This window comes from Amia ocellicauda, chromosome 7 (genome assembly GCF_036373705.1).
Source record: "Amia ocellicauda isolate fAmiCal2 chromosome 7, fAmiCal2.hap1, whole genome shotgun sequence".
Taxonomy (NCBI): Eukaryota; Metazoa; Chordata; class Actinopteri; order Amiiformes; family Amiidae; genus Amia; species Amia ocellicauda.
The window spans coordinates 37211358-37223630 of record NC_089856.1 but is presented as its reverse complement, the minus strand read 5'-3'; the positions used below and the strand labels follow the sequence as shown (position 1 = coordinate 37223630).

The 12273-nt window shown below is 37.6% G+C and overlaps 1 protein-coding gene across 1 annotated transcript; it reads left to right on the top strand.

The window, feature by feature from the left end:
• The first annotated feature begins 5711 nt into the window (after nucleotides 1–5711).
• LOC136753399 (extracellular calcium-sensing receptor-like) lies at nucleotides 5712–11369 on the top strand. The gene is made up of 6 exons (XM_066709473.1): nucleotides 5712–5851; nucleotides 6019–6310; nucleotides 6438–7268; nucleotides 9515–9739; nucleotides 10003–10126; nucleotides 10459–11369. Exons 1-6 carry the CDS (start codon nucleotides 5742–5744, stop codon nucleotides 11367–11369), a joined length of 2493 nt encoding a protein of 830 aa, XP_066565570.1. The 5' UTR covers nucleotides 5712–5741.
• Nucleotides 11370–12273: the final 904 nt, after the last annotated feature.

Sequence of the window (12273 nt, the reverse complement as noted above, 5' to 3'; positions counted from 1 at the left end):
GTTTCATATTAATGATTGGATCGGCGCCGATCGTGGAGAGTGACGTGATCAGCAGCCAATGAGCTGAGCTGACTGAAGAAGAGAGAAGAAACAGAAGAATAAACATGACGGGAGAATAAGATTTCCATACGTATTTATTAAAATTCTTCAAATACCAATGGTTGTTTCGGCGCAGGTTGTCTTAAAATACTCTAATACAGGGAAAATAATATGATACCAATTAGTATCTGTAATTGACCAGGTCTGCGCTAAAAATCGACCTTACAATACTATGCTCATACTGTGGGATGGATAGAGCCTGTGTCGCTCAGTGCAGCTCTCTGCTTTGTGTGTTTGTCCGACACACGAACACGAACAGCAACAGCAGTTTGTGGTCGTGCTCTTGTTGCGCAGATTTCCGCAGTTTTTCACAGATCTGCAGAAACATCTGCACTTCACGAACGTGTCCTGTAAACGTGCCCGTCCGTGTGTGTTGCCTTTTCTCTGTGCGGATCACTGGGTTTGTGCGGGATGTGGGGCTGCAGGCTGTGACGCAGATCGACGACAGGGATGTCAGATCAGTCAGTGTGTGTCCTGTACTGAAGGCTCGGCTGTGCGCGCTGCTCCACGACGCAAAAGACACAAATTCGGTTCAAAATAGTCGTTAAGTGTGAACCGCCACTGTTCACAAAATCGGGTCGGATTGTAGAAATCGTGTAGTGTGACCCCAGCATAAGGCTATAACAAAAAATGCATTCTGCATCTGATTTCTGGGTGTGCCAGCTGCCTCTTTGGGTGGCACAGGCACACCCGTGGCTATGCCACTGATTCCAAACCATATTAATAAAACCATGGAAGGAGGGATTAATTTTCTTCTTCTCATTTTTATGTCTATAGGTTCCGCAAAACAGATAATCAAATGTTACACATCTAATCTGTCTTCTTCTTTGTTCCTCAGAAGACTAAAATAACTATCCTGAGTCAAAATGAAGCATTATAATATGTCTAAAGGACAAGGTAGAAGGCAATACATTATTTAAATACACGATTTAGACAGTAGTGAAACACACATCCTCCTGGTTTAAACACATCAACACTATCAATCAGAAATGTTTGGAATTGATTCTTGACTTGTGGGTGAAATAACCATAACCTGGGAGTAACACTGTCCTAACATTTTATTAACAACATATTAATGTTACAGTAACACTGTCTTGTAGTTAAATATTAAATAAATATTTGATCAGAGGCAGCCATGTTATTGTAGGGCTGTTACATCACTTTGGCAGGTAGAGTTTTTCTCACTCTCCACATGATAAAATACAGATTTGAAATCCTGGTAGAGTGCTTGCTGGGCCAAGGTGCAACAAAAGCAGATGCTAAGCTTGTGAAGCATTTTGTGCATTACTATTAACATGGAAGAATAAACTATTTTGGATATGATTATTCATAAAACAAGCAGTAGTGTAGCCAAGGCCTGCAGGTATATGCTGTATGCCCACCTAATTTGGGGAGATTTTGCATATACCATTCAATAATGTATACGTATTGTAAAACCACATTATTTAACTCCGCAGACATACATCTTCTACTCTCCAATGACTTGCACTGCATGCAAGAATGTAATCACTAATTGAAAGTACATGTTGGCACACCAAGTGAGCAGCCAAGTGTTTTTTTGTTTTTCTTGCTAGGCCGCCCCTCTTATCGGAGTGATTGGCCAGTCAGTTTGTTTGGCATTGTGTGGTCAATTGTTTTTGGACTTGTCTAATGTAGAATTTTGCCATCAGACATCGGTTTTAACCATTTAAGAATTTAAGTTTCTATGTAGTGTTTTAACTAGTAAAATGATGCGTGTTCATGTTTGGTCCGAAAGCCTTGGGAGAATCAGGTTTATAAGCAGTTGCAACTCCCGATTAACGACCTCAAAAGTACTCGCTATCCATTTACAAAGGGCAGTACCAATCCTTTGATAGTAACCACGAGACACATTTACTCCTATCTTTTTTACATGAAAAAAGAAACACGGAATCAGATTGCAATTTTTTTTTTTTTTTTGGGGGGGGGTTGCCACGAGATAATTTTTTTAGTCCAAGACCATTTGTAGTTCTTGTAGGTAATCTTGCAGTAGGAAAGAACTGGAGAGGCAGGATAGAAACGTAATAAACAAACATATTACTTGTGTGAAACATTGTAACAGGACTCCTTCAGAATCCAGTGTGTGAAGGCATCTGGTGGCTTGAGTTACCACAAAGCCCTGTTGAATGCATTTAAGGTGCACCAGTTTATACCCATGTAGCTTCCCGTGTTTACAGATTTATGTCATCACAGACCATGCTACTTCAAGTAAATCGGTCACGTTTTTCCATTAAAAACCCTTCTGAATGGTCTCATACCGAGCACAGGGGGGCAATCTGACCCCGGGGTCCGTGACTCCTTCCCCAGCACGTCCAGGGGTCGCGAGTCTCGGGTGGACCAGCCAGCCTTTATGCACCTGGGGGTCAGGGAGTGATTGAAGAATTCCAGTGACCGTGTGCGGTATGTCCCAATGGAGGGTAGGCGATTGGCTGTATGATAAAGCAATAGTAAAAACACACACGCAAATGATAAAGCAATTAAACAACTGAATGAAAGGTAATTAAACAAACCAAGTGTAAGTAAATAATTAAATACACAAATAAACAGAATGTATATAATGTATATAAACGTGAATGATTGAAAATAAATACATATATATATATGTGTGTGTGTGTGTGTGTGTGTATACACAAAAATAGAAATATGCTATTCATAAAAAAAAATCCACAAACAATATTTAGCTTAAATGTTAAATCTAAATCTAAATGTTAAACATAAAATTTAAATCTAAATGTTCAATCTAAATCTATAAAATATATGCAAATACAGTCCCGCTCATATGGTGCAGGTCAGCCTTCTCACAGCAAGGGGTGTGGTATTATCTCTGTAAATGGCGGTGGCCGAAGTATACTGACAGCGAGTCCTGGGAGTCCCAAGTCACACACTTGCTCCCTACACCCTTCGACAAGTGTAAAATTCGCATGACGTTGTGCTGACATCTGAGAGTGTGTACTTGAGTGAGAGAGGGTGCAGGGTGTAGGGCGAAGCTAAAAACCTTAGAACATAAGAAGAACATAAGAAAGTTTGACCCATCGTGCTGATTTGATGTCCATTAAGAACTAAGTGATCCAAGGCTCCTATCCAGTCTTAAATGGGACACACTTCAGCGTCATCATTCAGCACGTTTATATTTGACCAAGAAATATCTATACAAGTCAGATTGTAATTTTAAAGAATGGGGACTGTTATAGCATTTGCACTGCTCCTCTTCCAGATACCTTTGACAAGTAGTGTCTGTACAAACATAATAGTTATTATAATAATAATGTGGAAATATATTGTTCACTTATATTCAGTAATTAATTAATTGATAGGTGCTGAAACATTGTTATTGCTGTACTTTCTAAACATATATTTAAATAATGATTATAGAATAATTGTATATTATCTATGTATTATACTTTACTTCATAAATAATTAATCAATATCTACAACTGTTTAGCTAGTTATATTTACATTACTTTTATATGCACCTGCCTCTGCCATATTTTCCCAATTTACTTGTCTCCAGCTTTAACACAAAGAGCTCTGGGGCTTCGGCGCTAAAACACTTCCAGATAGTATACTGTTTTGTACACTGCGTCAAAGGAAGCAGTGAAGCGCACAAAAAGCTTGATTAAGCTCCTTCACTCACTCCCTAAGGTATTGGGACACTCCTTAAGATGGCGACCATTGTACTTCCGCCGCACAAGGGAAGTGAACAAGGGAGCAAGTGTGTGATTTGGGATGCAGCCCAATATGAATATGTTTCTGTTATTTAGAAAAGAGAGATCCTGTCCTCACATTGCATTGATAAGGAAACAAATTGTCTTAAAGTCCTTAAGAGAAAAAAGCAGCAAAGTTTCAGCTTTCATCAGAAGCGCAACTCACAAAGTTTGTTTTTTCAGTTATTGAATTAACATTGTGGAAATTAAAAACATGTTGAAACTTCATAAATTCATATCTTATGAGGCATTCTAAGGGGGTGCTGGTGAAGTGCGGTCCAAGTTCCCGGTTGCGGATCACTACATGGATAGGGGAGCGGCGATCGGGACAAATAGGGCACTTTGTGGAAAAAGGGCAGGGGAATGAAAAGGTGCAGTGGATTGCGCCCACAGTTTGCAAAGACTATATTTATGATTAAAATAAATATTTAATCAAATGATAAATATTTATTTTTCAAAAAATGAAATTTAGCATTCATTTAAAACAATGAAATATTTATATTATGTGGGAAAAACGCCTCGGGAAAAAAAACACACATAACATTTAACTTAAATCTAAAAAAACACACTCGAAAAAAGTGTGCGCTGTTATAAAAAGCAAATGAGTAGTGTACGTGTGATGTCACCAACCATGAGTCCCTATACTGCAGTATGATGCATTGTGTTTCTTTTAATGTAATTCAGCATTGTAATTCTCAGACTTAATGCCTGATAAAATGGGATTCATGCAGTTTACTGCACTGTAACAATACTGCAATATTGAAATGTTGTATTAATGTATGATGCACTTTTTATGTTATGTTGTTGTTGGTGGGTTGGTGTTCCACTATATACAATTAAGATTGATTGATAATTCTTGAGTGAAAATTAAAGATCCTCATTGTTCAAAATTAAAAGGGACATATTCCAAAAATAACTAACCCAGTGAATTGCTACCACTATTGCTCTTTCATGTCTGTAATTTTACAATAAAATATCATAATCTGTCAGCAAAAATTGAATGACAACAAGAACCTGCATATTTATAATATTTTATAATATTTATTTATATTTTTTGCTCAGACTTTTCTTGCTTTCTATAATCCCAAACAATAATTGCACTTTTGAAGTGAAATGGTTTCAGTGTAATTATTCCCAAACAAAGTTCAGCTGTAAAATAATAATTATGGTTTTGTTATTCAATTTTAAGTCCAAATTAATTATTCTGTTATCTAAGGCTAAGACACACCTCACATAGATGTCTACAGGTTGGAGAATCTTATTTCTTGGCAGAATTATATTATAAAAAATGTATGGATAGTATCACTAGAAGATCATTTAAAAATATAAAAATGAATACAAGCTTTTTTTCTATGCAATCGAAAGAAAAATGATTCTTATAAACAGAAATCAGTTTTGTTAAAACATCTTACAGATACAAAATGAAAATTAAGTGAATGTTAATCAGTTATTCAGTGGACTATGCCTTACAATCAGATCTCTAAATCTTCGATAATTTTTAATCATGGCTAAATCATGTAATAAAAATCCATTATCAAAGTAAATTATCAAATGTTATTTTGGAAATGTGTAAATGGAAAAAGCCATTTGGGTGTTCAGTGGAAAAGAAGAGAATAAAATTATCTTAATAATTAAAATGTGCTTCAGATACTACTTCCTTTACTTTGTTTAGTCAAATCTTAGCCAGGGTACACCTACAGCAATAATGACATCCTTTATGTCACTCTATGCACGAATCTCCAAGGACTCACACGATGTATATATAGAAGCATTTTCTCAGACTTAAGTATACGTGAGGTTTTCTGTTCTGTAGTTATGAAACTTACTCAGAATGTTAATATATTACTCAGTTTAGTTTTAAACGTTATTGCAGAAGAAGAACCTGCATGCACGATTCAAGACACATTTGTTTTGAATGGTATGTATAAGAATGGGGATATTATTTTAGGAGGGATTTTTGCAATACACTTTAGTGCAGTAGTTCCCGACTTGCCGTTTATTTCCAAACCAGCACCATGGCAATGTGAGAGGTGAGTTGAGTCATGAAGAAAAATGCAGGACTCAATTGCAATTTTCCATACAACTACAAGTTTAATATGAATGTAATAGAGAGGATGATCTCTTCCTTTGTTAAAAAAGGAACTGATTCACAATGATCTTCATCGAATCTAACTCATATTTGTTTGTCTTCTGACAGTTTTGATTTTGCAGCTTTCCAGTGGGCACAGACCATGGTTTTTGCTATTGAGGAAATAAACAGAGACCCTTCCCTTCTTCCTAACATCACTCTGGGCTACAGGATGTTTGACAACTGTGTTAACCTGGCTGTGGCATTTCGGGCAGCCACAGCCCTGATCAGCGGAGTGGGTGACACTTTCACTGACTACAGCTGTACAGGGACACCCCCAGTCTTAGGCATTGTTGGGGATCCTGGGTCAACACATTCTATTGCCATATCGAGGATGCTGGGCCTTTTCCATATGCCGTTGGTACAGTATATTTATCTTTGTTTATATTTAATATTTGATAAAACTAGATACATGGGACAAATATTTAATAAGCCAGGAGAGGGAGATTTTTTATTTGATTTTTTAATGTGTGTATTTTTCATGGCAGGTCAGCTATTATGCCACATGCTCTTGCTTAAGCAATAAAGAAGAGTTCCCCTCATTTTTCAGGACTATCCCAAGTGATGCTTTCCAAGTCAAAGCCATGATTCACATTCTCAGGCATTATGGATGGACCTGGGTGGGGGCCATAGCAAGCAGTGATGACTACGGTCAATATGCTGTTAAAACATTTACAGAGGAAGTGAATAAATTTGGCTGTATATCATTCTCAGAAACTCTTCCCAGTGTGAATGCAAAGGATAGAATATTTAAAATTGTCAACATCATCAAACAGTCCAGTGCAAGAGTTATTGTTGTATTTTCCTCAGAAGCGTATTTTATTCCTTTGGCTGAAGAAATTGTTCGGCAAAATATCAGAGACAGACAGTGGATTGCCAGTGAAGCCTGGACTACCTCCAGTGTAATACTCAGTGAGGAAACATTCAGTTCATTTGGTGGCACAATAGGAATCGCCATTCGCAGAGGAGAAATCCCAGGGCTGAAAGAATTTCTGCTGGAGGTTCATCCTGTTTATGAATCAAAAAAATATTTAATCAATCAATTTTGGGAGAAAATGTTCGATTGCAAATTCCCAGAGAAAACAATTAATAACAGTTCATCTGTTCAGTTAAAGAGTAGAATATGTACAGGATCAGAAGATATCCAGAGTACACAGACTACATATAGTGATGTGTCGGAATTGAGGGCTTCCTACAATGTTTATAAAGCAGTGTATGCCTTGGCACATTCCCTTCATGATCTGATGTCCTGTGAACCTGGAAAAGGGCCCTTTGAAAATAACTCCTGTGCGGACATTTCACGTGTGCAGCCTTGGCAGGTAAAATGCAATAAAATAATAACAAAAACATAATCATTAACACCTGTTTGTTAGTCTTAGGTATGAAACATATAGTGATTCTACAGTTCTCATGAATTACATGTCAAAATCCATACCTTTAGGCTTATTCTTTGTAGTTGTGCAAATGTATTTCCTCCTTTATCATTAATTAAAATAATAATAGAGCATTTTGATATTGTTATGTAATATAACAAGCACTAGGATTATTGCCAGTTGCAGTTGTAGCAATTATCACAATTATTTTCATGTTAATTAACCAATCCAATTATGTTCATTGTAAACACAGGCAATTACTTGTCTATGTGGGTAACTGTAACTACACTAAATGCTTGTGGAAATAAAAATGATAATTATAACAAAACAGAACATGTTACAAATATTAAATAAATAAATAAAATGCAAAAGGTTCATAACACTGCAACATTGCATGTTAAATTCAAGGTCTGATGCAAAATTCCAATATTTGCACTTTTCACGTATATAACTATAAACAGTCAAATTACCTGTAGTCAGTAACTAGCAACTAAAACACATTATTTTAGCCTTAAGCCATAGTGTTTATAAATGCAATTAGTATGTATAATTACATTTTCAGTTACAGTGGGGGAAAAAAGTATTTGATCCCGTGCTGATTTTGTATGTTTGCCCACTGACAAAGAAATGATCAGTCTATAATTGTAATGGTAGGTGTATTTTAACAATGAGAGACAGAATAACAACAACAAAATCCAGAAAAACGCATTTCAAAAAAGTTATAAATTGATTTGCATGTTAATGAGGGAAATAAGTATTTGACCCCTTCGACTTAGTACTTGGTGGCAAAACCCTTGTTGGCAATCGCAGAGGTCAGACGTTTCTTGTAGTTGGCCACCAGGTTTGCACACATCTCAGGAGGGATTTTGTCCCACTCCTCTTTGCAGATCCTCTCCAAGTCGTTAAGGTTTCGAGGCTGACGTTTGGCAACTCGAACCTTCAGCTCCCTCCACAGATTTTCTATGGGATTAAGGTCTGGAGACTGGCTAGGCCACTCCAGAACCTTAATGTGCTTCTTCTTGAGCCACTCCTTTGTTGCCTTGGCTGTGTGTTTTGGGTCATTGTCATGCTGGAATACCCATCCACGACCCATTTTCAATGCCCTGGCTGAGGGAAGGAGGTTCTCACCCAAGATTTGACGGTACATGGCCCCGTCCATCGTCCCTTTGATGCGGTGCAGTTGTCCTGTCCCCTTAGCAGAAAAACACCCCCAAAGCATAATGTTTCCACCTCCATGTTTGACGGTGGGGATGGTGTTCTTGGGGTCATTCCTCCTCCTCCAAACACGGCGAGTTGAGTTGATGCCAAAGCGCTCGATTTTGGTCTCATCTGACCACAACACTTTCACCCAGTTCTCCTCTGAATCATTCAGATGTTCATTGGCAAACTTCAGACGGGCCTGTACATGTGCTTTCTTGTGCAGGGGGACCTTGCGGGCGCTGCAGGATTTCAGTCCTTCACAGCGTAGTGTGTTACCTATTGTTTTCTTGGTGACTATGGTCCCAGCTGCCTTGAGATCATTAACAAGACCCTCCCGTGTAGTTCTGGGCTGATTCCTCACCATTCTCATGATCATTGAAACTCCACGAGGTGAGATCTTGCATGGAGCCCCAGACCGAGGGAGACTGACAGTTATTTTGTGTTTCTTCCATTTGCGAATAATCGCACCGACTGTTGTCACCTTCTCACCAAGCTGCTTGGCGATGGTCTTGTAGCCCATTCCAGCCTTGTGTAGGTCTACAATCTTGTCAATGACATCCTTGGACAGCTCTTTGGTCTTGGCCATGGTGGAGAGTTTGGAATCTGATTGATTGATTGCTTCTGTGGACAGGTGTCTTTTATACAGGTAATGAGCTGAGATTAGGAGCACTCCCTTTAAGAGAGTGCTCCTAATCTCAGCTCGTTACCTGTATAAAAGACACCTGGGAGCCAGAAATCTTGCTGATTGATAGGGGATCAAATACTTATTTCCCTCATTAACATGCAAATCAATTTATAACTTTTTTGAAATGTGTTTTTCTGGATTTTTTTGTTGTTATTCTGTCTCTCACTGTTAAAATACACCTACCATTAAAATTATAGACTGATCATTTCTTTGTCAGTGGGCAAACGTACAAAGTCAGCAGGGGATCAAATACTTTTTTCCCTCACTGTATGTAAAAGTTAAAATATATTTTATTCCTTCTGACAAGCTCCTGCACTACCTGAAGAGAGTGAACTTCACTACTCACTATGGAGACAGGGTGTCCTTTGATGAGAATGGAGATGCTCTGGCAATCTATGATGTGATGAACTGGCAGAGGGCCGACGACGGCTCTGTGAAAATAGAAACAATCGGTCTGTTCGATGAGTCGGCTCCTGCTGGACAGGAACTTACACTCCATGAGGACAAGATCTTTTCATACAACTCTGAAACAGTTAAGTCTTCTGCTAAACAGACTTGCTTCTATTATATACAGAAAATGTTTTTTTGTTTCACATTTTAACCTTTGGGATTCTCCTCTTACAACCTTTTAACCTTATTGCTAATACAGCTTTAAATTACTACTATAATGCATTTAAAAAGGTTAAATCTTAATAGAAGCAGCAATACATTTGAGGGATTCAACAATGAAAATATTCAGTGTTTAGAAATGCAGGCAATGGAGTAAAGCTTGTTTAGGTAGATTTACATCTCTAGCCCCCCAGGTCTGTGTGCAGTGAAAGCTGTCTGCCTGGGACCAGAAAGGCAGCCAGGAAAGGGGAGCCACTCTGCTGTTTCGACTGTATACCTTGTGCAGTGGGAGAAATCAGCAACCACACAGGTAAGATGGGACCACATTACTTCAGATAAAACTTTAAACTTACAGTTTTTCTTATAGAGTACCACTGGAAGCCATTTTGATGGCATTGGCATTGAGATTTTTTATGGAATATTCTTTCATACAAATTTGAAATACACTGGAAACACCTTTTCTTTATATATGTATAGTTGACATTTTTTTTTCTTATTACCTTATTTGCATCATTCTCATTTGTCTCTGCCAGATTTTTATCTTTTCTATTTTTTGATTTGTTAGTTGTTGTTTTTTTAATATTTATGAATTGTCATACTTAAAATACCAGTTTTCTTACTGTTTGATATTCTTTCTCTCAGATTCTATTGAGTGTGTCAAATGTCCACCAGATTTCTGGTCCAACCCAAGAAGGGACCAGTGTGTGCTGAAGGACATTGAGTTTCTCTCCTATGAGGAGCCTCTGGGAATTTCCTTGACAACAATCTCATTATTTGGGGCATGTGTTTCAGCTGCAGTTTTAGCCGTGTTCATTTACTACAGGAACACCCCAGTTGTAAAAGCCAACAACTCAGAATTGAGCTTCCTCCTGCTGCTTTCATTGATTCTCTGCTTTCTTTGCTCGTTGCTCTTTATTGGCCAGCCACTGCACTTGACTTGTATGCTGAGACATGTTGTGTTTGGGATCAGCTTTGTTTTGTGTATCTCTTGTATTCTCGTCAAAACTATTGTCGTCATAATGGCATTTAAAGCCACACTTCCTGATAACAATGTCATGAAATGGTTTGGAGCTGCCCAACAGAGAGGCACTGTCTTTGTATTTACAGTAATCCAAGCTGTGATCTGTATCATATGGCTGAGCACAGCATCCCCTGTGCCTTTCAAAAACACCAAGTATCAAAACTCAAAAATCATTTTTGAGTGTAACATTGGATCCATCACTGGATTTAGCTGCCTGCTTGGGTACATAGGCTTGCTAGCCAGTGTGTGCTTTCTGCTGGCTTTCCTGGCCAGAAATCTGCCAGATAACTTTAATGAAGCCAAGTTCATCACTTTCAGCATGCTCATCTTCTGTGCAGTTTGGATTGCTTTCATTCCAGCATATGTCAGCTCTCCAGGGAAATACTCGGACACTGTTGAGATATTTGCCATCTTGGCTTCAAGCTTCGGTCTCCTCATCGCGATCTTTGTTCCAAAATGTTACATTATTCTGCTTCATCCAGAAGAAAACACCAAGAAATCCCTCATGGGGAGAACAGCTCCTAAGAAGTAACTTAAACATTACTTTCTTTAATCTTGTATTCATTGCATTGTTTTGAACTATATATCCTCATATTTTCTTTGCAAGTCCTTTTAATAGCTATTACTTTAGATAAAACTAGTGTAAACGACTTACAAAAATGGTCATAATGCCCCTACACCTTTTCTTAATTGTGACATTAAATATGTGACAGGTTTATTTTATTTTTTGAATTTTCAGTTATTTGTCTTTCTCCCACTTTAATGGTCTGGAGTCGATCACTCATTGTCAGATTGTTCAGCCTTTTAAAATAAGATATACCCATATTTTTAGATATTCTATATACACTCTTCATGAATCTTTCTGTTTTCACTTTCAAGATAGACTAGTGACCATTGAGTATGGGATGGGCGGTGTAGTGTGATCTTGAAAAATGCAAGCGTTGTGTAAATGTTAACTGGATTGCTTGTAAATCAGGGAAAGTACGGATTTCAGTTATATTTACTTTACTTTTTTGGAATTAAGAATAATAAAATGTTTGGTTCCTCTCTGTTTCTTTGTACTGTCTGCATTCCACTCATGCCAAACTAAAGAATGTGGTAAAAGCATTCACTGCACACTTTCACTTCACTTCAGCAGCTAAAGTGCTTAACATGGCATATCTCCCTAATATCAAAGGGCTGTTAAGTTATATCTTACACAGGAACCACAAAAGCATAGCATGTATATTATGTATTACATTCTATTCTGAAAATTAAAGAGATTATTAAAATTTGAGAACATGTTCTGCCCTACTATTTGACTAGGTGTAAGTAATAATGTTATTTCTTATAGTAGATAACTTTTTAATATATTTTTAATAATACTACTATCTTGATAGCATAATGGGTATATCGCACCTTTTGTATATAGTATGGAAAATAGAAAAATGATATAC